The sequence below is a fragment of the Euphorbia lathyris genome, chromosome 10, assembly GCF_963576675.1.
Source record: "Euphorbia lathyris chromosome 10, ddEupLath1.1, whole genome shotgun sequence".
NCBI lineage: Eukaryota > Viridiplantae > Streptophyta > Magnoliopsida > Malpighiales > Euphorbiaceae > Euphorbia > Euphorbia lathyris.
Window position 1 is genome coordinate 71,207,992 of NC_088919.1, and position 24,182 is coordinate 71,232,173.

At 33.0% G+C, this 24,182-nt stretch overlaps 1 protein-coding gene across 3 annotated transcripts; it reads right to left on the reverse strand.

Moving 5' to 3' along the window:
• Positions 1 to 6: 6 nt before the first annotated feature.
• LOC136209576 (uncharacterized) lies at positions 7 to 24,065 on the reverse strand. Of its 3 annotated transcripts, XM_066001078.1 has the most exons (22): positions 24,049 to 24,065; positions 23,597 to 23,679; positions 23,433 to 23,514; positions 22,789 to 22,884; positions 17,813 to 17,878; positions 17,018 to 17,118; positions 16,580 to 16,683; positions 15,656 to 15,738; positions 15,492 to 15,573; positions 14,848 to 14,943; positions 10,128 to 10,193; positions 9,333 to 9,433; positions 8,895 to 8,998; positions 7,971 to 8,053; positions 7,807 to 7,888; positions 7,163 to 7,258; positions 1,716 to 3,651; positions 1,204 to 1,591; positions 928 to 993; positions 538 to 718; positions 224 to 389; positions 7 to 103 (listed from the first exon to the last, which is right to left on the reverse strand). In XM_066001078.1, exons 18-22 carry the CDS (start codon positions 1,516 to 1,518, stop codon positions 79 to 81), a joined length of 753 nt encoding a protein of 250 aa, XP_065857150.1. In that variant the 5' UTR covers positions 1,519 to 1,591; positions 1,716 to 3,651; positions 7,163 to 7,258; positions 7,807 to 7,888; positions 7,971 to 8,053; positions 8,895 to 8,998; positions 9,333 to 9,433; positions 10,128 to 10,193; positions 14,848 to 14,943; positions 15,492 to 15,573; positions 15,656 to 15,738; positions 16,580 to 16,683; positions 17,018 to 17,118; positions 17,813 to 17,878; positions 22,789 to 22,884; positions 23,433 to 23,514; positions 23,597 to 23,679; positions 24,049 to 24,065; the 3' UTR covers positions 7 to 78. The 3 variants fall into 3 exon arrangements, with proteins under 3 accessions (XP_065857150.1, XP_065857151.1, XP_065857152.1); XM_066001079.1 differs by lacking the exons at positions 16,580 to 16,683; positions 17,018 to 17,118; positions 17,813 to 17,878; ... (2 more) ...; positions 23,597 to 23,679; positions 24,049 to 24,065 and adding an exon at positions 16,108 to 16,124; XM_066001080.1 differs by lacking the exons at positions 8,895 to 8,998; positions 9,333 to 9,433; positions 10,128 to 10,193; ... (8 more) ...; positions 23,597 to 23,679; positions 24,049 to 24,065 and adding an exon at positions 8,423 to 8,439.
• Positions 24,066 to 24,182: the final 117 nt, after the last annotated feature.

Consider the following 24,182-nt stretch of genomic DNA (forward strand, 5'->3'; position numbering starts at 1 on the left):
CTCATTGAAATAACGCTGACCATGATGGATGTTAGTAGTTGTCATACTCAAATCATTGAATTCCCCCAACAACATCCTCTAATGCTCCCAATATATCAAGTCTCTGCATTGAGAAGGAACAAATTATTTGGCATTTAAATTTGCTTACATGTGCTTACCAATTTATGTGTTGACTATAATACATATAGAACATAAGACCAAGGTAATTTGAGGATAAAAATACTTAAGACTTAAGACTCCATTAACTACTCCTTTCAGTTTGACCTCATCGAGATGAAAAGCAGCATGTTTAGCATCAACCAAAGTTACAACACCGTCCAACTTGACATCATTACAAACCGCATCCTCAGCATAAAAAATCTGAATTATTGGTGCTGGATTAGCAAGACCTGTAAGGTTTCAGTATGGCATATTTTAGTAAATGTGTAACAAGTACATCATTTGATGTACACACAACAAGAAAGCATTTAGATAACAAGTCACTACTGTATAGCGATTTCAGAACAGTACATTTTGACTAATACAGTAATATCTAACCTGTAGTTTCAATTACAATATGATCAAAATTTCCTCTGTTTTTAGCCACTAGTTCAGCTATCATTCTCACAAGATCACCCCTCACTGTACAGCACAAACAACCATTGTTCAACATAATAATGTCTTCAGCTCCAGTAGTTTTTGCAGCAACTAGAGAACCATCAATGTCAAATTCACCGTACTGCAATTCAACATTAGGAGAGGAAATTATACATCTGCACACTATAAACGTACTCTCACAAGCAGGACTATAATAATAAACTTACAAAAGTTTGAGATTATGTACCATGGTCATAATGATACAACAATATACATAGAGACTCCCATGATTATAGCAAAAATGGTGGTTTAACTAATAAGCGAACAGCCAAAAACAATGCAAACTAATACCTCATTCTCAATCACTGCTATGCGCTTCCCATGGTCTGCAGTCAATATATGGTTAAGTAATGTTGTCTGTTCATCAACGCATGGAAAAATGTCAGCCCAATTAAGTCCAGTTGAGAAGAAATTCAAGAAAATGGAAATTTTTAACTAGCATTTGCATTGACCATTTAGAAAGCTTAATAAGTCAGCAATTACATTTGAAGTAGCATATCTTCTTAATTTTAGTACGAATTAATACAAAGGGAAAAGGTAACAACTAAAATAGAAAGATTACAATACCTTTCCAGAACCCAAAAAGCCGGTAATAATGGTAGCAGGAATTCGATCATCGGGAGGAATCTTGGTGGTGACATCACAATCCTCGGATGCGGCGGCAAAAGAAAATCTACAGGGGTTTTTGAAAGATGGTTTGGAGAAACCGAGAGCGAGGTTTGTAGAATGAAAGGAGCGGGTAGCTTGAATGGATAAGGTGGGTTGAGGTTTGAAGAAAAGAGGAAGGAGTGAGGTGCCACTAGTGGAAAGAGGGGTTTGTTGGCGAGAAGAGAAGGAAATGAAGGAGGTGGCTCTTGCTATATCCACTGATAGTGAAGCCATGTGCGGGAAGAGAGAGAGGTTGGGGTTTTTGATGGGTTTTGAGTTTCCAACTCCACTTCTTAAGACATTGAATCTAAACCCATAAAGGAAAAAGGAAAACACATAAAGACATTGAATCTAAACACATAAAGGAAAACACAAGAACATGAAGATAACATGAAAAAATAAAGAAATTAACAAGAGATGAGAAGAGATACCGAACAGAATGAGGAAAACCCAAAAATCTGCTGAAGAAGGAATAGAGAGGCTCGTTGAGTCCCAATTTCAGAAGATGAGAGTGAGAAGATGGGAGCAGACCTAGGTCGAACAGGAAGGAGAGCTTTTTTGGCTGAAAGCGTGAACTTTGTGTCTGATTTTAGGGTGCGATTTGGTTTAAACTTCGGAATCAGAAAGGGAAACGGAAACGGAATGTGGCGGAATAAGAATCGGAATGACTATTTATTCAATATGTTTGGTTCAACCTGGAATGGGAATGCGATTCTCTTTGAAGCTGTTTGGTTTGTTAATGATCGTAATAAAAATGAGTACAAAATTTATTAAAAATAATTTAGTAAATAATAATAATTATAATTTCAATTAAATTAAAAAATATACAAAAATTTATATCATCTAGAAAAGCAAATTAATGATTTATTGATGATAACTTTTTTTACTGTACAAAAAAGTTGTATTATAAACTAGTACAGGAAAATACATTTGCACATAATATATCTATATATTATATAAATTATAAGGTGGATATATATAAATTATAAGGTGGATATGTTGGGTACGTGGGTTGGTAAAATAGTGGTGGGTATATGTTGGGTAAAACGTGGATATGTTATATTATTATTATTTTATATATATATATAAATCATTAGGAATGAGAATGAAATTTGATTGAAGTGAAAAGTGGAGGGAATGAATAATTGTCAAAGTTGGGGAATGAGATTCTAATTCCCAAGCTATATTTGGTTAACCAAAAAGGGAATAATTTACTATCATTTCCATTCCATAATCTAAATTTATCTAACCAAACACTCCCTTAGGGGGGAATGAAATATTTGGAATGAATTTTAGGTCACATTGGCGGTAAATTAAAGATTAAGGTTATTAATGAGTGGGGTTTTTTATAATTAAAAGGTGGTTTTTTTATTGTTATGAAATAATGAGTGGAATGTTAGGAAAATTGAGTCAAATTATATACTTTGCTCATTAATATGATATCCGCACATTAAATGTATTGAGAACATATTTTTAATGAGCGGAAACTATACCTATATTAAATTTTGGTCACTAAAACCCTTTTTTCTTGCAGTGGAGATGACTGGAAAGATTGTTTGGAAAACTTAAATCAAATGGTTTTAGTTGTATCTCACATTTTCCGCGAAGGTAACAAAGTCGCAGATTGTTTGGCTAATTTAGGTAGAATTACTCAAAAACAGAATTGGTGGGACTTTGCCCCATCAGTCTGCTTAGAATTTATTAGTGAGAACTTAAACGACGGTGTTGTCTATGGGTTTGTTTAATTGCTTGCTCTCTCTTTGTATGTTTTCTTTTTTCAATTTTAATTAAGCAGGTTCGGTTTCAGTGCTGCTTGGGTGCCAACCTAGTTGGGATTCTCTGCCCTCACAACCACTCACCTAGTTCCAATTAAAAAAATTAATCTATAGATTATTGCATACATATCTATTTTATTATTAATAGGTGGTAACACAAGAAAAAAAAAACTGTTCCAAGAAAAAAATGGAATGATGTAGAATTTAATGTGTTTCTTGATATTTGTGTTCGGGGCACCAATCTTGGTAAAAGAAGTGGAGGGGGATGGGGTCTGAAAGGATGGCCATGGGTAGAAAATGAAATGAAAATTGCGGGTCACATATTTACTAAAGATCAGATGAGAAATAAATGGGATTCGATGAAACTCCATTGGAAACTGTGGAAAGATCTAAAGGGAAAAGAGACAGTAAAAGGGACATCGTGATTGCTTCAATGGCACTACATAATTATATTCGAAGAAACACATTAGCAGATCCTGATTTTGTGCCGTATGACTCATTGAGTAGTTCAAATGATGTTGATACAAATGAAAATCACGAGGAAACTGGAGCAACTCAAATGAATGCTTTGAGAGATGAGATTGCTTCCATCCTATTTAGAGATAAAAATTGATCTTTAAAATGAAGAAATATTACAGACAATTTTATAGCAATTTAATTTTTAGTATATAGTTTTTTTTATGGAAAAATGAAGTTATATATAAATAATTATTTTTGTAATTGTAATTTAGTTATTTAGGTTATTTTTATTATTTTTAGAATTAATTTATATATTTATTTAAATCATGTCCATATTAGTCATTTTACATACTAACAGCAACACGCAATCATAGTTTTACCAAACACTAATAATCAAACAGCAAACAACAAACAGCAAACCGTAACAACAAACAGCAAACAGCAACAGCAGATAAAACAAACAGGCCCTTCCTTAAAAATAATTGTGATCAATGTAATTAATTTAAATACCAACAGTCAATTTCCTTCATGAATAATCATGTCCGTTCCTGAATAGTCATGTCTGTTTGTGAATATTGGCTTTGTTTTTATGTTTTATATATAATAGGTGTGTCTCTGCCAATTACTAGTAAATTTCAAGTCAGCAGTTATGGGACATTTTCCTGGAGATTTGATCACTGAAATTTTTATATGTTTGCCTGTTAAGTCAGTTCTACGATTCAGACGCGTTTCTAAATCTTTATGCGCAATCATAGATAGCCCTAATTTCGCAAATTACTATCTCATGAGATCTTCTGAAAACATCAGTCGTCGCAAGGTAATTTTACAGCATACATCATTGAAGAATGAGCCAAGACGATTTCATATAATTGATATGAATGATGGTGAGGAACAAGAGATTCTACTCGAAAAACCAAGCTTAGATATATGGAAAAACATATATGGCAACTGCAATGGTTTGCTTCTTATATATGGAAGTTGTTGCAAGATTGCTTTATGGAATCCATCCACTCGGAAGTATATGAATCTCCCGGATTGCCCTTCGGAAGCTGTAAGAAATTACAAAATATTTGGATTGGGTTTGGGTTATGATAACTCTATTAATGATTACAAAGTTGTGCTTATGTTATCTACACTGATTAAAACCCGAGTTTGGATTTATAGGATGAGATTGAAAAGGTGGACAAGGATTAAAGATTGTCCAAATTGTGTAGGATTATACTCTGGATTTGGATACTTTGCAGATGGTAGTCTACACTGGTTAGGCTCGGGTGACTGTGATATTTTGGCATTTGATATGAAAAAGGAGATGTTCTCGTTATTGCCTAAGCCTTTTTACCCCAGTATACCAGTTTTGACTGATTTGCATGTTTTAGAAGGGTGTCTTTGCTTCAGCTTTTCCTTTGGTCGTCACTCTGATTTATACATCAGAAAGAAGGATGAATTTGACCAGTTTACTTGGGAACGATTGTGCTATGTTAAAGAACCCATATATGCTTCCCCACATTATTCTGGAAAAGTCAAAGTCTTGGGATATTCAAAGAGCACGAATAAGATTCTTCTTAGTTATGGTATAAACAAATTGGTCTCATACAACATTGAAGAGAAAAGTTTTGGAAACATTAAAATAAACAATCCTAATTTGTGGTTGTCATTTTGTTTTCCTGTTTTTTGTATTGAAAGTCTTGTGTGGGTGTAATTAATTTGTGCAAATACACAGATTCATTGATAGCTTCTGCAAAGTCTTTTTAGTATATGTTTAAGTAATTGTTGGATTCAATATTTTGTTGCTTTGCAAACTAAAAACTTTGACAATTTGCGTGCCATTACATTTTATATCAATTGTTTCTAGATGAACTTTTATTTGCAGTTAATTAATAATAGTGAATGCCAATGTGAATGAATAATGCAAAAAACAAAATAGAAAAGGTCTGAACTTGATGCTTAGATAGTATAAAATAAAATATATTCTAAAATATTAATAATTTTGGATAAAATTATTGGGAGGTCAATTAGGAGTCAGCGAAATTAAGATTAAGGGGCATGTTGAAATAAAAAACATAATTTTATGTATTTGAATTAGAAACCAATTTGGAGTCAAATGTTGACCATATATGCATGTGAATGAAAACTTTAGTTGAAAAGTGTGGTTTGAAATAGTCCAATATGTGCTATAAAATTTAAAATTAAAATGTATGGTAAGTTTATATTTTATTGTTTGTGAGGAATTATAAAATGTATGATTCAATTCTTCAATAAGATTGAATCTCTGTTCACCATATGTGAGAACCATACTCATGTACTTTTTTTCATTCTACATATTTTTTTCCCATTTCATTAATAGTTCTTCCCTTGTATTTTTTGTATGGTAAGGACCCGCCTGATTTCATCGCGGCTTCAATTGAAGCTAAACGATATGTCAATTTCTCTCTCTTTTTGTGGTTTTGGCTAAATTCAAAATTTTGCAAACTTTTAAACCACGTTGTTTATATTTGAAAATGATTCAAGCCACATGGTTGGAGAACAAGAGAAATACGATAAACCGTATTTGTAAACTTTTAAACTATAAAAAATATCTTTGCAAATGCATAAATCTTATCGAGAATGAGTTACCAAGTGATTTATATATTTATCAGTTCGACTAATCTCACCTCCCCTTGTTCTCAAGAAAAATGGGATTTAATGACGAAAAACCATCACTAGAAATCTAATTCCACTCATTAAATGTTTTTAATGAGTGGAATTTTCCCCTTGAGGAAGCCCTTCTTACTAAAAGTATTAATGAGCGGAATAATTCCGCTCATTATTAGCTTACAATGAGTGGACATTTACCCTTACTAGAAACTATATATAATGATTAAAAATACACTCATTAAAAGTATTTATATTGATAAAAAATACGCTCATTAAAAATATTTATAATGATTAAAAATACACGCATTAAAAGTATTTATAATGATTAAAAATACGTCCATTAAAAATATTTAAAATATATAATGATTTGGATTGAAGGGAGCTGCTCTAAATTAGAGAGAAAACATATTAAAAACTACTAATTGAACATTATAAAAGATCATAAGAATGCAATGGTAATGAAATACCATTTGGCCAATACATCCACAGGGCATTTCATGACCATATTTAGTACGAAAATCTAAGCAGGTCAACCAAACTTCAGTTTTTCATCACGTAAAACCTAAGCATAGGTAGTAGCTACTATATGTGATACCCACTAAACTCAAAATTTATACTATATGTTCTATCTGGGAACATTCAGATACTGACACAAAAATTTCTATTAATTTCTAAAAGTATAGGCAATGGCAAGCTTAATGGTGGAGTCCACAACAACTACTCAAAACAGGTGGAGTAAACTCACAACTTCTGGGCACAAAGAGAGAGAGACGTGGAGAGTGAAATCATAGCAAGAGCAGGGGAAATAATAGCCAAGCCAAGTTTTGGAATAGGCTATGAAAATGGCAGACAAGTTTTTGAAAAATTAAGAGCAAATGACCTTATAGAAGATCATTAGTTTTTGAAAACGTACTACAAACTAATAAAAGATCATTAGTTTTTGAAAACATAGTACGAACTAATATTTGAGCATTATAGAAGATCATAAGAATGCAATAGTAATAAAATACCATTTGGCCAACACATCCAGGGGCATTTCATAACCATATTGAACCGAAACTCAGCTGCCTCATTTCGAGCTTGTTGGACTAATGTCCTTGCATCAGCTGTAAATTGACAAAGAAAATGAAATTTCATGCTAATAATCCATAAGAGTTAACCAAAAGCAAGGGTGCAGATGCAGTACAAACCAGAATATTTTGCAAACGCGGCAAAATGTGAAGCAAAGAAGAGTTGAGATTTTAAAGAAGATTCATTCATGAGTAGCTCAAGCTGGTTTCAGTAGTATTTACCTAGACATTAAACATTTGCCTGAATTTAATTTGTATTGGATCGTAACTAGAGAGGGTGAATTATCAGGTCGCAGTCTAGAAAAGAAATATGAAAACTTCTAGCACGTAGGCTTTCCATCACAAATGTTCAGAGAAACTGCAGTCAACAGGTTATTTTGATGGTGTAGAAAAAATGAGGTATCTACATTATTTCCCATCATTCCTATCATTGCGTGTCCAATCATGCTTCACAATGTGTACATTGCACGTAAAACTATAACCTTTATTGAACAAAATTAAACTCTGTAGTGACTAAACTAAAAGTGCATCACATCATAAAAAGAAATGCAGTTTCATTTCACAGGAGGGAAAGAGAAGCTAACCTGTCATGCCAGTGGCCAGTAATCCAAGGTACTTGGTAACAGGGAAAAGATGGGTAATACTAGTCCGATCCAAAAGCTTGTCCTGCTCAAATTTCAAGACGTGAATTTCCAAATTAAGCAAAAACATTCGAGTTCTAGATCAAAAAATTGAGAAGGTCACTTACCTGTGTGACAACACAGACAGAGTCCATCCCACGAGCTTCAATGGATGTAATGGAAGCGGCCTTCACAGCTTTAAACGAATATTCTACAATAAAAATGACTCAAAATTTAAATAAACCTGTAGGATTCACAACTTGCCACGAAGACACATGAAATAGAGTCTAAGTATTGCTTGATAAATTTTCTTAACTTGTCCCATTTATGATACGTTACAAAATTGACTTTACCGATAAAATTATGCTTATAGATAACAGAAGCATGTCTCGTATGCTATGAAATACTAGAAAATCACGGAAGTTCAGTTAGGTCCCTCAAGGTGGAAAATTTTGCAACTTAGGATCTTAACAGGACTTAAGCTTGGTTTCTAACATTATTTTCCAACAACAAATCAATTACATTTAAGGCTTTGTCCTCTAGTTGCAGCAACTATGCCAGAAAACGAAGATTCACTTACGTTCCAGTCCTCACAGAATGAAAGAGACTGCGAGCTCTCAGACGACTTCTATGCAAGTACAGGGAAGCCCGAAAAATTGACAAGCACATGTACCATGAGATGTACATGAAAGTGAAAGGTAACATGTTCAAGAACAAGTGCGTGCTGATGGAAAGTATCCATAAATCAATGGCTGAAAAAGCAAGAGAGAAGACCTTGCCTTACCAGTTTGAGGCTAAACGTGCAAGGAGTAAGGCAAGCAGGGAGAGAAATATTGCAAGAAGAGAGGAGCGTTTTACACAGGGCCTGGGAGAAAAGGCACCACAACAGCTAATTTTGTCTTTTTTCACATGAAAAGACTTTTTACAAACAAACAAATAACAGATGACCACAACAGAATATTACAATTCTCAGCAAATTTAACCAACCATCTAGCTGCTCATTTGCAAAACTATTGAGCAAATTCTTTTCAATTACTGAAATGAAACCTCACCTGCTAGAAGCTGAACAAACAATGTTGTCTCACAATCTCTCAGCCTCTCAACCAATTTGGATAAGAAGGGGAGTAAATAATTCATGCTTAACTTCCTTTATATCCTGCTTAAAACAGAAAAATAAATAAACTAGCGAATCATAACCTTTGTGAAATAGTCTCACTAAGGTTCAAATAAAAAATTAACAAAATTGGCAGTAAAAAATACCTAAGATAATCCCAAACATTATTAAAATGATATGCAACTCTACATGTATTCGTCATTTCCATTTTCTATTTTATTTGGCCTAATAAAGAAAGATTGAACACTCTACATTACATTGATTACATTCTATTATAACCCTATTTAGAGTAAAGTAACAAATATTATTCCCCTTCCCCAAAATATTTGATTTTCATCTCAGTGTACCCTGGAAAAAGCAGTTCACAGCAGCTTACTCATTGAAATAACGCTGACCATGATGGATGTTAGTAGTTGTCATACTCAAATCATTGAATTCCCCAACAACATCCTCTAATGCTCCCAATATATCAAGTCTCTGCATTGAGAAGGAACAAATTATTTGGCATTTAAATTTGCTTACATGTGCTTACCAGTTTATGTGTTCACTATAATACATATAGAACATAAGACCAAGGTAATTTGAGGATAAAAATACTTAAGACTTAAGACTCGGGTAAATTTCATCAATGGTGTACAACCTTTAGTCCGTTTCACACTTGGTGTACAACCTTTAATTTTTCTCACTAATATGTACGAACTTATAGGTGACCTCCCATTTTGGTGTACAGCAGGTAAAAATGACCGGTCAACGCATAGTCAACGCGCCACCTCATCACTTTTCATTCAAATCATTAATAAAAGTGGGACTCACAAATTAAAAAATAATTAATTTTTATCCTTTCTCTTTTTTACCCTTATCCTTCCATATCTTCATCTTCTTCCTTCTATTTTTCTCTCTCTCTAACCTCTCTCTCCAAATTTATTTCTCTCTCTAGCTCATCTCTCTCTAACCTTCTCTATAATATATAAATAATTAGGAGAGGAAATTATACATCTGCACACTATAAACGTACTCTCACAAGCAGGACTATAATAATAAACTTACAAAAGTTTGAGATTATGTACCATGGTCATAATGATACAACAATATACATAGAGACTCCCATGATTATAGCAAAAATGGTGGTTTAACTAATAAGCGAACAGCCAAAAACAATGCAAACTAATACCTCATTCTCAATCACTGCTATGCGCTTCCCATGGTCTGCAGTCAATATATGGTTAAGTAATGTTGTCTGTTCATCAACGCAAGGAAAAATGTCAGCCCAATTAAGTCCAGTTGAGAAGAAATTCAAGAAAATGGAAATTTTTAACTAGCATTTGCATTGACCATTTAGAAAGCTTAATAAGTCAGCAATTACATTTGAAGTAGCATATCTTCTTATTGTTATGAAATAATGAGTGGAATGTTAGGAAAATTGAGTCAAATTATATACTTTGCTCATTAATATGATATCCGCACATTAAATGTATTGAGAACATATTTTTAATGAGCGGAAACTATACCTATATTAAATTTTGGTCACAAAAACCCTTTTTTCTTGCAGTGGAGATGACTGGAAAGATTGTTTGGAAACCTTAAATCAAATGGTTTTAGTTGTATCTCACATTTTCCGCGAAGGTAACAAAGTCGCAGATTGTTTGGCTAATTTAGGTAGAATTACTCAAAAAGAGAATTGGTGGGACTTTGCCCCATCAGTCTGCTTAGAATTTATTAGTGAGAACTTAAACGACGGTGTTGTCTATGGGTTTGTTTAATTGCTTGCTCTCTCTTTGTATGTTTTCTTTTTTCAATTTTAATTAAGCAGGTTCGGTTTCAGTGCTGCTTGGGTGCCAACCTAGTTGGGATTCTCTGCCCTCACAACCACTCACCTAGTTCCAATTAAAAAAATTAATCTATAGATTATTGCATACATATCTATTTTATTATTAATAGGTGGTAACACAAGAAAAAAAAACTGTTCCAAGAAAAAAATGGAATGATGTAGAATTTAATGTGTTTCTTGATATTTGTGTTCGGGGCACCAATCTTGGTAAAAGAAGTGGAGGGGGATGGGGTCTGAAAGGATGGCCATGGGTAGAAAATGAAATGAAAATTGCGGGTCACATATTTACTAAAGATCAGATGAGAAATAAATGGGATTCCATGAAACTCCATTGGAAACTGTGGAAAGATCTAAAGGGAAAAGAGACAGTAAAAGGGACATCGTGATTGCTTCAATGGCACTACATAATTATATTCGAAGAAACACATTAGCAGATCCTGATTTTGTGCCGTATGACTCATTGAGTAGTTCAAATGATGTTGATACAAATGAAAATCACGAGGAAACTGGAGCAACTCAAATGAATGCTTTGAGAGATGAGATTGCTTCCATCCTATTTAGAGATAAAAATTGATCTTTAAAATGAAGAAATATTACAGACAATTTTATAGCAATTTAATTTTTAGTATATAGTTTTTTTTATGGAAAAATGAAGTTATATATAAATAATTATTTTTGTAATTGTAATTTAGTTATTTAGGTTATTTTTATTATTTTTAGAATTAATTTATATATTTATTTAAATCATGTCCATATTAGTCATTTTACATACTAACAGCAACACGCAATCATAGTTTTACCAAACACTAATAATCAAACAGCAAACAACAAACAGCAAACCGTAACAACAAACAGCAAACAGCAACAGCAGATAAAACAAACAGGCCCTTCCTTAAAAATAATTGTGATCAATGTAATTAATTTAAATACCAACAGTCAATTTCCTTCATGAATAATCATGTCCGTTCCTGAATAGTCATGTCTGTTTGTGAATATTGGCTTTGTTTTTATGTTTTATATATAATAGGTGTGTCTCTGCCAATTACTAGTAAATTTCAAGTCAGCAGTTATGGACATTTTCCTGGAGATTTGATCACTGAAATTTTTATATGTTTGCCTGTTAAGTCAGTTCTACGATTCAGACGCGTTTCTAAATCTTTATGCGCAATCATAGATAGCCCTAATTTCGCAAATTACTATCTCATGAGATCTTCTGAAAACATCAGTCGTCGCAAGGTAATTTTACAGCATACATCATTGAAGAATGAGCCAAGACGATTTCATATAATTGATATGAATGATGGTGAGGAACAAGAGATTCTACTCGAAAAACCAAGCTTAGATATATGGAAAAACATATATGGCAACTGCAATGGTTTGCTTCTTATATATGGAAGTTGTTGCAAGATTGCTTTATGGAATCCATCCACTCGGAAGTATATGAATCTCCCGGATTGCCCTTCGGAAGCTGTAAGAAATTACAAAATATTTGGATTGGGTTTGGGTTATGATAACTCTATTAATGATTACAAAGTTGTGCTTATGTTATCTACACTGATTAAAACCCGAGTTTGGATTTATAGGATGAGATTGAAAATGTGGACAAGGATTAAAGATTGTCCAAATTGTGTAGGATTATACTCTGGATTTGGATACTTTGCAGATGGTAGTCTACACTGGTTAGGCTCGGGTGACCGTGATATTTTGGCATTTGATATGAAAAAGGAGATGTTCTCGTTATTGCCTAAGCCTTTTTACCCCAGTATACCAGTTTTGACTGATTTGCATGTTTTAGAAGGGTGTCTTTGCTTCAGCTTTTCCTTTGGTCGTCACTCTGATTTATACATCAGAAAGAAGGATGAATTTGACCAGTTTACTTGGGAACGATTGTGCTATGTTAAAGAACCCATATATGCTTCCCCACATTATTCTGGAAAAGTCAAAGTCTTGGGATATTCAAAGAGCACGAATAAGATTCTTCTTAGTTATGGTATAAACAAATTGGTCTCATACAACATTGAAGAGAAAAGTTTTGGAAACATTAAAATAAACAATCCTAATTTGTGGTTGTCATTTTGTTTTCCTGTTTTTTGTATTGAAAGTCTTGTGTGGGTGTAATTAATTTGTGCAAATACACAGATTCATTGATAGCTTCTGCAAAGTCTTTTTAGTATATGTTTAAGTAATTGTTGGATTCAATATTTTGTTGCTTTGCAAACTAAAAACTTTGACAATTTGCGTGCCATTACATTTTATATCAATTGTTTCTAGATGAACTTTTATTTGCAGTTAATTAATAATAGTGAATGCCAATGTGAATGAATAATGCAAAAAACAAAATAGAAAAGGTCTGAACTTGATGCTTAGATAGTATAAAATAAAATATATTCTAAAATATTAATAATTTTGGATAAAATTATTGGGAGGTCAATTAGGAGTCAGCGAAATTAAGATTAAGGGGCATGTTGAAATAAAAAACATAATTTTATGTATTTGAATTAGAAACCAATTTGGAGTCAAATGTTGACCATATATGCATGTGAATGAAAACTTTAGTTGAAAAGTGTGGTTTGAAATAGTCCAATATGTGCTATAAAATTTAAAATTAAAATGTATGGTAAGTTTATATTTTATTGTTTGTGAGGAATTATAAAATGTATGATTCAATTCTTCAATAAGATTGAATCTCTGTTCACCATATGTGAGAACCATACTCATGTACTTTTTTTCATTCTACATATTTTTTTCCCATTTCATTAATAGTTCTTCCCTTGTATTTTTTGTATGGTAAGGACCCGCCTGATTTCATCGCGGCTTCAATTGAAGCTAAACGATATGTCAATTTCTCTCTCTTTTTGTGGTTTTGGCTAAATTCAAAATTTTGCAAACTTTTAAACCACGTTGTTTATATTTGAAAATGATTCAAGCCACATGGTTGGAGAACAAGAGAAATACGATAAACCGTATTTGTAAACTTTTAAACTATAAAAAATATCTTTGCAAATGCATAAATCTTATCGAGAATGAGTTACCAAGTGATTTATATATTTATCAGTTCGACTAATCTCACCTCCCCTTGTTCTCAAGAAAAATGGGATTTAATGACGAAAAACCATCACTAGAAATCTAATTCCACTCATTAAATGTTTTTAATGAGTGGAATTTTCCCCTTGAGGAAGCCCTTCTTACTAAAAGTATTAATGAGCGGAATAATTCCGCTCATTATTAGCTTACAATGAGTGGACATTTACCCTTACTAGAAACTATATATAATGATTAAAAATACACTCATTAAAAGTATTTATATTGATAAAAAATACGCTCATTAAAAATATTTATAATGATTAAAAATACACGCATTAAAAGTATTTATAATGATTAAAAATACGTCCATTAAAAATATTTAAAATATATAATGATTTGGATTGAAGGGAGCTGCTCTAAATTAGAGAGAAAACATATTAAAAACTACTAATTGAACATTATAAAAGATCATAAGAATGCAATGGTAATGAAATACCATTTGGCCAATACATCCACAGGGCATTTCATGACCATATTTAGTACGAAAATCTAAGCAGGTCAACCAAACTTCAGTTTTTCATCACGTAAAACCTAAGCATAGGTAGTAGCTACTATATGTGATACCCACTAAACTCAAAATTTATACTATATGTTCTATCTGGGAACATTCAGATACTGACACAAAAATTTCTATTAATTTCTAAAAGTATAGGCAATGGCAAGCTTAATGGTGGAGTCCACAACAACTACTCAAAACAGGTGGAGTAAACTCACAACTTCTGGGCACAAAGAGAGAGAGACGTGGAGAGTGAAATCATAGCAAGAGCAGGGGAAATAATAGCCAAGCCAAGTTTTGGAATAGGCTATGAAAATGGCAGACAAGTTTTTGAAAAATTAAGAGCAAATGACCTTATAGAAGATCATTAGTTTTTGAAAACGTACTACAAACTAATAAAAGATCATTAGTTTTTGAAAACATAGTACGAACTAATATTTGAGCATTATAGAAGATCATAAGAATGCAATAGTAATAAAATACCATTTGGCCAACACATCCAGGGGCATTTCATAACCATATTGAACCGAAACTCAGCTGCCTCATTTCGAGCTTGTTGGACTAATGTCCTTGCATCAGCTGTAAATTGACAAAGAAAATGAAATTTCATGCTAATAATCCATAAGAGTTAACCAAAAGCAAGGGTGCAGATGCAGTACAAACCAGAATATTTTGCAAACGCGGCAAAATGTGAAGCAAAGAAGAGTTGAGATTTTAAAGAAGATTCATTCATGAGTAGCTCAAGCTGGTTTCAGTAGTATTTACCTAGACATTAAACATTTGCCTGAATTTAATTTGTATTGGATCGTAACTAGAGAGGGTGAATTATCAGGTCGCAGTCTAGAAAAGAAATATGAAAACTTCTAGCACGTAGGCTTTCCATCACAAATGTTCAGAGAAACTGCAGTCAACAGGTTATTTTGATGGTGTAGAAAAAATGAGGTATCTACATTATTTCCCATCATTCCTATCATTGCGTGTCCAATCATGCTTCACAATGTGTACATTGCACGTAAAACTATAACCTTTATTGAACAAAATTAAACTCTGTAGTGACTAAACTAAAAGTGCATCACATCATAAAAAGAAATGCAGTTTCATTTCACAGGAGGGAAAGAGAAGCTAACCTGTCATGCCAGTGGCCAGTAATCCAAGGTACTTGGTAACAGGGAAAAGATGGGTAATACTAGTCCGATCCAAAAGCTTGTCCTGCTCAAATTTCAAGACGTGAATTTCCAAATTAAGCAAAAACATTCGAGTTCTAGATCAAAAAATTGAGAAGGTCACTTACCTGTGTGACAACACAGACAGAGTCCATCCCACGAGCTTCAATGGATGTAATGGAAGCGGCCTTCACAGCTTTAAACGAATATTCTACAATAAAAATGACTCAAAATTTAAATAAACCTGTAGGATTCACAACTTGCCACGAAGACACATGAAATAGAGTCTAAGTATTGCTTGATAAATTTTCTTAACTTGTCCCATTTATGATACGTTACAAAATTGACTTTACCGATAAAATTATGCTTATAGATAACAGAAGCATGTCTCGTATGCTATGAAATACTAGAAAATCACGGAAGTTCAGTTAGGTCCCTCAAGGTGGAAAATTTTGCAACTTAGGATCTTAACAGGACTTAAGCTTGGTTTCTAACATTATTTTCCAACAACAAATCAATTACATTTAAGGCTTTGTCCTCTAGTTGCAGCAACTATGCCAGAAAACGAAGATTCACTTACGTTCCAGTCCTCACAGAATGAAAGAGACTGCGAGCTCTCAGACGACTTCTATGCAAGTACAGGGAAGCCCGAAAAATTGACAAGCACATGTACCATGAGATGTACATGAAAGTGAAAGGTAACATGTTCAAGAACAAGTGCGTGCTGATGGAAAGTATCCATAAATCAATGGCTGAAAAAGCAAGAGAGAAGACCTTGCCTTACCAGTTTGAGGCTAAACGTGCAAGGAGTAAGGCAAGCAGGGAGAGAAATATTGCAAGAAGAGAGGAGCGTTTTACACAGGGCCTGGGAGAAAAGGCACCACAACAGCTAATTTTGTCTTTTTTCACATGAAAAGACTTTTTACAAACAAACAAATAACAGATGACCACAACAGAATATTACAATTCTCAGCAAATTTAACCAACCATCTAGCTGCTCATTTGCAAAACTATTGAGCAAATTCTTTTCAATTACTGAAATGAAACCTCACCTGCTAGAAGCTGAACAAACAATGTTGTCTCACAATCTCTCAGCCTCTCAACCAATTTGGATAAGAAGGGGAGTAAATAATTCATGCTTAACTTCCTTTATATCCTGCTTAAAACAGAAAAATAAATAAACTAGCGAATCATAACCTTTGTGAAATAGTCTCACTAAGGTTCAAATAAAAAATTAACAAAATTGGCAGTAAAAAATACCTAAGATAATCCCAAACATTATTAAAATGATATGCAACTCTACATGTATTCGTCATTTCCATTTTCTATTTTATTTGGCCTAATAAAGAAAGATTGAACACTCTACATTACATTGATTACATTCTATTATAACCCTATTTAGAGTAAAGTAACAAATATTATTCCCCTTCCCCAAAATATTTGATTTTCATCTCAGTGTACCCTGGAAAAAGCAGTTCACAGCAGCTTACTCATTGAAATAACGCTGACCATGATGGATGTTAGTAGTTGTCATACTCAAATCATTGAATTCCCCAACAACATCCTCTAATGCTCCCAATATATCAAGTCTCTGCATTGAGAAGGAACAAATTATTTGGCATTTAAATTTGCTTACATGTGCTTACCAGTTTATGTGTTCACTATAATACATATAGAACATAAGACCAAGGTAATTTGAGGATAAAAATACTTAAGACTTAAGACTCGGGTAAATTTCATCAATGGTGTACAACCTTTAGTCCGTTTCACACTTGGTGTACAACCTTTAATTTTTCTCACTAATATGTACGAACTTATAGGTGACCTCCCATTTTGGTGTACAGCAGGTAAAAATGACCGGTCAACGCATAGTCAACGCGCCACCTCATCACTTTTCATTCAAATCATTAATAAAAGTGGGACTCACAAATTAAAAAATAATTAATTTTTATCCTTTCTCTTTTTTACCCTTATCCTTCCATATCTTCATCTTCTTCCTTCTATTTTTCTCTCTCTCTAACCTCTCTCTCCAAATTTATTTCTCTCTCTAGCTCATCTCTCTCTAACCTTCTCTATAATATATAAATAATTAGGAGAGGAAATTATACATCTGCACACTATAAACGTACTCTCACAAGCAGGACTATAATAATAAACTTACAAAAGTTTGAGATTATGTACCATGGTCATAATGATACAACAATATACATAGAGACTCCCATGATTATAGCAAAAATGGTGGTTTAACTAATAAGCGAACAGCCAAAAACAATGCAAACTAATACCTCATTCTCAATCACTGCTATGCGCTTCCCATGGTCTGCAGTCAATATATGGTTAAGTAATGTTGTCTGTTCATCAACGCAAGGAAAAATGTCAGCCCAATTAAGTCCAGTTGAGAAGAAATTCAAGAAAATGGAAATTTTTAACTAGCATTTGCATTGACCATTTAGAAAGCTTAATAAGTCAGCAATTACATTTGAAGTAGCATATCTTCTTATTGTTATGAAATAATGAGTGGAATGTTAGGAAAATTGAGTCAAATTATATACTTTGCTCATTAATATGATATCCGCACATTAAATGTATTGAGAACATATTTTTAATGAGCGGAAACTATACCTATATTAAATTTTGGTCACAAAAACCCTTTTTTCTTGCAGTGGAGATGACTGGAAAGATTGTTTGGAAACCTTAAATCAAATGGTTTTAGTTGTATCTCACATTTTCCGCGAAGGTAACAAAGTCGCAGATTGTTTGGCTAATTTAGGTAGAATTACTCAAAAAGAGAATTGGTGGGACTTTGCCCCATCAGTCTGCTTAGAATTTATTAGTGAGAACTTAAACGACGGTGTTGTCTATGGGTTTGTTTAATTGCTTGCTCTCTCTTTGTATGTTTTCTTTTTTCAATTTTAATTAAGCAGGTTCGGTTTCAGTGCTGCTTGGGTGCCAACCTAGTTGGGATTCTCTGCCCTCACAACCACTCACCTAGTTCCAATTAAAAAAATTAATCTATAGATTATTGCATACATATCTATTTTATTATTAATAGGTGGTAACACAAGAAAAAAAAACTGTTCCAAGAAAAAAATGGAATGATGTAGAATTTAATGTGTTTCTTGATATTTGTGTTCGGGGCACCAATCTTGGTAAAAGAAGTGGAGGGGGATGGGGTCTGAAAGGATGGCCATGGGTAGAAAATGAAATGAAAATTGCGGGTCACATATTTACTAAAGATCAGATGAGAAATAAATGGGATTCCATGAAACTCCATTGGAAACTGTGGAAAGATCTAAAGGGAAAAGAGACAGTAAAAGGGACATCGTGATTGCTTCAATGGCACTACATAATTATATTCGAAGAAACACATTAGCAGATCCTGATTTTGTGCCGTATGACTCATTGAGTAGTTCAAATGATGTTGATACAAATGAAAATCACGAGGAAACTGGAGCAACTCAAATGAATGCTTTGAGAGATGAGATTGCTTCCATCCTATTTAGAGATAAAAATTGATCTTTAAAATGAAGAAATATTACAGACAATTTTATAGCAATTTAATTTTTAGTATATAGTTTTTTTTATGGAAAAATGAAGTTATATATAAATAATTATTTTTGTAATTGTAATTTAGTTATTTAGGTTATTTTTATTATTTTTAGAATTAATTTATATATTTATTTAAATCATGTCCATATTAGTCATTTTACATACTAACAGCAACACGCAATCATAGTTTTACCAAACACTAATAATCAAACAGCAAACAACAAACAGCAAACCGTAACAACAAACAGCAAACAGCAACAGCAGATAAAACAAACAGGCCCTTCCTTAAAAATAATTGTGATCAATGTAATTAATTTAAATACCAACAGTCAATTTCCTTCATGAATAATCATGTCCGTTCCTGAATAGTCATGTCTGTTTGTGAATATTGGCTTTGTTTTTATGTTTTATATATAATAGGTGTGTCTCTGCCAATTACTAGTAAATTTCAAGTCAGCAGTTATGGACATTTTCCTGGAGATTTGATCACTGAAATTTTTATATGTTTGCCTGTTAAGTCAGTTCTACGATTCAGACGCGTTTCTAAATCTTTATGCGCAATCATAGATAGCCCTAATTTCGCAAATTACTATCTCATGAGATCTTCTGAAAACATCAGTCGTCGCAAGGTAATTTTACAGCATACATCATTGAAGAATGAGCCAAGACGATTTCATATAATTGATATGAATGATGGTGAGGAACAAGAGATTCTACTCGAAAAACCAAGCTTAGATATATGGAAAAACATATATGGCAACTGCAATGGTTTGCTTCTTATATATGGAAGTTGTTGCAAGATTGCTTTATGGAATCCATCCACTCGGAAGTATATGAATCTCCCGGATTGCCCTTCGGAAGCTGTAAGAAATTACAAAATATTTGGATTGGGTTTGGGTTATGATAACTCTATTAATGATTACAAAGTTGTGCTTATGTTATCTACACTGATTAAAACCCGAGTTTGGATTTATAGGATGAGATTGAAAATGTGGACAAGGATTAAAGATTGTCCAAATTGTGTAGGATTATACTCTGGATTTGGATACTTTGCAGATGGTAGTCTACACTGGTTAGGCTCGGGTGACCGTGATATTTTGGCATTTGATATGAAAAAGGAGATGTTCTCGTTATTGCCTAAGCCTTTTTACCCCAGTATACCAGTTTTGACTGATTTGCATGTTTTAGAAGGGTGTCTTTGCTTCAGCTTTTCCTTTGGTCGTCACTCTGATTTATACATCAGAAAGAAGGATGAATTTGACCAGTTTACTTGGGAACGATTGTGCTATGTTAAAGAACCCATATATGCTTCCCCACATTATTCTGGAAAAGTCAAAGTCTTGGGATATTCAAAGAGCACGAATAAGATTCTTCTTAGTTATGGTATAAACAAATTGGTCTCATACAACATTGAAGAGAAAAGTTTTGGAAACATTAAAATAAACAATCCTAATTTGTGGTTGTCATTTTGTTTTCCTGTTTTTTGTATTGAAAGTCTTGTGTGGGTGTAATTAATTTGTGCAAATACACAGATTCATTGATAGCTTCTGCAAAGTCTTTTTAGTATATGTTTAAGTAATTGTTGGATTCAATATTTTGTTGCTTTGCAAACTAAAAACTTTGACAATTTGCGTGCCATTACATTTTATATCAATTGTTTCTAGATGAACTTTTATTTGCAGTTAATTAATAATAGTGAATGCCAATGTGAATGAATAATGCAAAAAACAAAATAGAAAAGGTCTGAACTTGATGCTTAGATAGTATAAAATAAAATATATTCTAAAATATTAATAATTTTGGATAAAATTATTGGGAGGTCAATTAGGAGTCAGCGAAATTAAGATTAAGGGGCATGTTGAAATAAAAAACATAATTTTATGTATTTGAATTAGAAACCAATTTGGAGTCAAATGTTGACCATATATGCATGTGAATGAAAACTTTAGTTGAAAAGTGTGGTTTGAAATAGTCCAATATGTGCTATAAAATTTAAAATTAAAATGTATGGTAAGTTTATATTTTATTGTTTGTGAGGAATTATAAAATGTATGATTCAATTCTTCAATAAGATTGAATCTCTGTTCACCATATGTGAGAACCATACTCATGTACTTTTTTTCATTCTACATATTTTTTTCCCATTTCATTAATAGTTCTTCCCTTGTATTTTTTGTATGGTAAGGACCCGCCTGATTTCATCGCGGCTTCAATTGAAGCTAAACGATATGTCAATTTCTCTCTCTTTTTGTGGTTTTGGCTAAATTCAAAATTTTGAAAAGCTTTTGAGTCTATCTAACAGCAAGTCGCTGCTCAATCTGGGTTCATTAGTTTTTACTTAAGCTGTGTTCATCCTTTATGGCCTGGGAATGTTAGACTATGCTACTCTATACAGTAAATCCATTATCTAAGTTTGACACCATTCAATTCTCATATTCAGAAAATAAATTTATTTAGGAGAATTGTAAATCATGTAAGAACTCAGTTTTTGGACTGTATTTCCTAACGGAATGAACCAAACTGTAAGAGTTTGCAAACTTTTAAACCACGTTGTTTATATTTGAAAATGATTCAAGCCACATGGTTGGAGAACAAGAGAAATACGATAAACCGTATTTGTAAACTTTTAAACTATAAAAAATATCTTTGCAAATGCATAAATCTTATCGAGAATGAGTTACCAAGTGATTTATATATTTATCAGTTCGACTAATCTCACCTCCCCTTGTTCTCAAGAAAAATGGGATTTAATGACGAAAAACCATCACTAGAAATCTAATTCCACTCATTAAATGTTTTTAATGAGCGGAATTTTCCCCTTGAGGAAGCCCTTCTTACTAAAAGTATTAATGAGCGGAATAATTCCGCTCATTATTAGCTTACAATGAGTGGACATTTACCCTTACTAGAAACTATATATAATGATTAAAAATACACTCATTAAAAGTATTTATATTGATAAAAAATACGCTCATTAAAAATATTTATAATGATTAAAAATACACGCATTAAAAGTATTTATAATGATTAAAAATACGTCCATTAAAAATATTTAAAATATATAATGATTTGGATTGAAGGGAGCTGCTCTAAATTAGAGAGAAAACATATTAAAAACTACTAATTGAACATTATAAAAGATCATAAGAATGCAATGGTAATGAAATACCATTTGGCCAATACATCCACAGGGCATTTCATGACCATATTTAGTACGAAAATCTAAGCAGGTCAACCAAACTTCAGTTTTTCATCACGTAAAACCTAAGCATAGGTAGTAGCTACTATATGTGATACCCACTAAACTCAAAATTTATACTATATGTTCTATCTGGGAACATTCAGATACTGACACAAAAATTTCTATTAATTTCTAAAAGTATAGGCAATGGCAAGCTTAATGGTGGAGTCCACAACAACTACTCAAAACAGGTGGAGTAAACTCACAACTTCTGGGCACAAAGAGAGAGAGACGTGGAGAGTGAAATCATAGCAAGAGCAGGGGAAATAATAGCCAAGCCAAGTTTTGGAATAGGCTATGAAAATGGCAGACAAGTTTTTGAAAAATTAAGAGCAAATGACCTTATAGAAGATCATTAGTTTTTGAAAACGTACTACAAACTAATAAAAGATCATTAGTTTTTGAAAACATAGTACGAACTAATATTTGAGCATTATAGAAGATCATAAGAATGCAATAGTAATAAAATACCATTTGGCCAACACATCCAGGGGCATTTCATAACCATATTGAACCGAAACTCAGCTGCCTCATTTCGAGCTTGTTGGACTAATGTCCTTGCATCAGCTGTAAATTGACAAAGAAAATGAAATTTCATGCTAATAATCCATAAGAGTTAACCAAAAGCAAGGGTGCAGATGCAGTACAAACCAGAATATTTTGCAAACGCGGCAAAATGTGAAGCAAAGAAGAGTTGAGATTTTAAAGAAGATTCATTCATGAGTAGCTCAAGCTGGTTTCAGTAGTATTTACCTAGACATTAAACATTTGCCTGAATTTAATTTGTATTGGATCGTAACTAGAGAGGGTGAATTATCAGGTCGCAGTCTAGAAAAGAAATATGAAAACTTCTAGCACGTAGGCTTTCCATCACAAATGTTCAGAGAAACTGCAGTCAACAGGTTATTTTGATGGTGTAGAAAAAATGAGGTATCTACATTATTTCCCATCATTCCTATCATTGCGTGTCCAATCATGCTTCACAATGTGTACATTGCACGTAAAACTATAACCTTTATTGAACAAAATTAAACTCTGTAGTGACTAAACTAAAAGTGCATCACATCATAAAAAGAAATGCAGTTTCATTTCACAGGAGGGAAAGAGAAGCTAACCTGTCATGCCAGTGGCCAGTAATCCAAGGTACTTGGTAACAGGGAAAAGATGGGTAATACTAGTCCGATCCAAAAGCTTGTCCTGCTCAAATTTCAAGACGTGAATTTCCAAATTAAGCAAAAACATTCGAGTTCTAGATCAAAAAATTGAGAAGGTCACTTACCTGTGTGACAACACAGACAGAGTCCATCCCACGAGCTTCAATGGATGTAATGGAAGCGGCCTTCACAGCTTTAAACGAATATTCTACAATAAAAATGACTCAAAATTTAAATAAACCTGTAGGATTCACAACTTGCCACGAAGACACATGAAATAGAGTCTAAGTATTGCTTGATAAATTTTCTTAACTTGTCCCATTTATGATACGTTACAAAATTGACTTTACCGATAAAATTATGCTTATAGATAACAGAAGCATGTCTCGTATGCTATGAAATACTAGAAAATCACGGAAGTTCAGTTAGGTCCCTCAAGGTGGAAAATTTTGCAACTTAGGATCTTAACAGGACTTAAGCTTGGTTTCTAACATTATTTTCCAACAACAAATCAATTACATTTAAGGCTTTGTCCTCTAGTTGCAGCAACTATGCCAGAAAACGAAGATTCACTTACGTTCCAGTCCTCACAGAATGAAAGAGACTGCGAGCTCTCAGACGACTTCTATGCAAGTACAGGGAAGCCCGAAAAATTGACAAGCACATGTACCATGAGATGTACATGAAAGTGAAAGGTAACATGTTCAAGAA

Coding starts and splice junctions, on each gene's coding strand:
- LOC136209576 (XM_066001078.1), bottom strand. CDS start 1,518: ATGGCTTCACTATCAGTGGATATAGCAAGAGCCACCTCCTTCATTTCC. Junction 994..1,203: donor GCTTTTTGGGTTCTGGAAAG/GTATTGTAATCT, acceptor GTTGATGAACAG/ACAACATTACTTAACCATAT. Junction 719..927: donor TAGCAGTGATTGAGAATGAG/GTATTAGTTTGC, acceptor GTTGAATTGCAG/TACGGTGAATTTGACATTGA.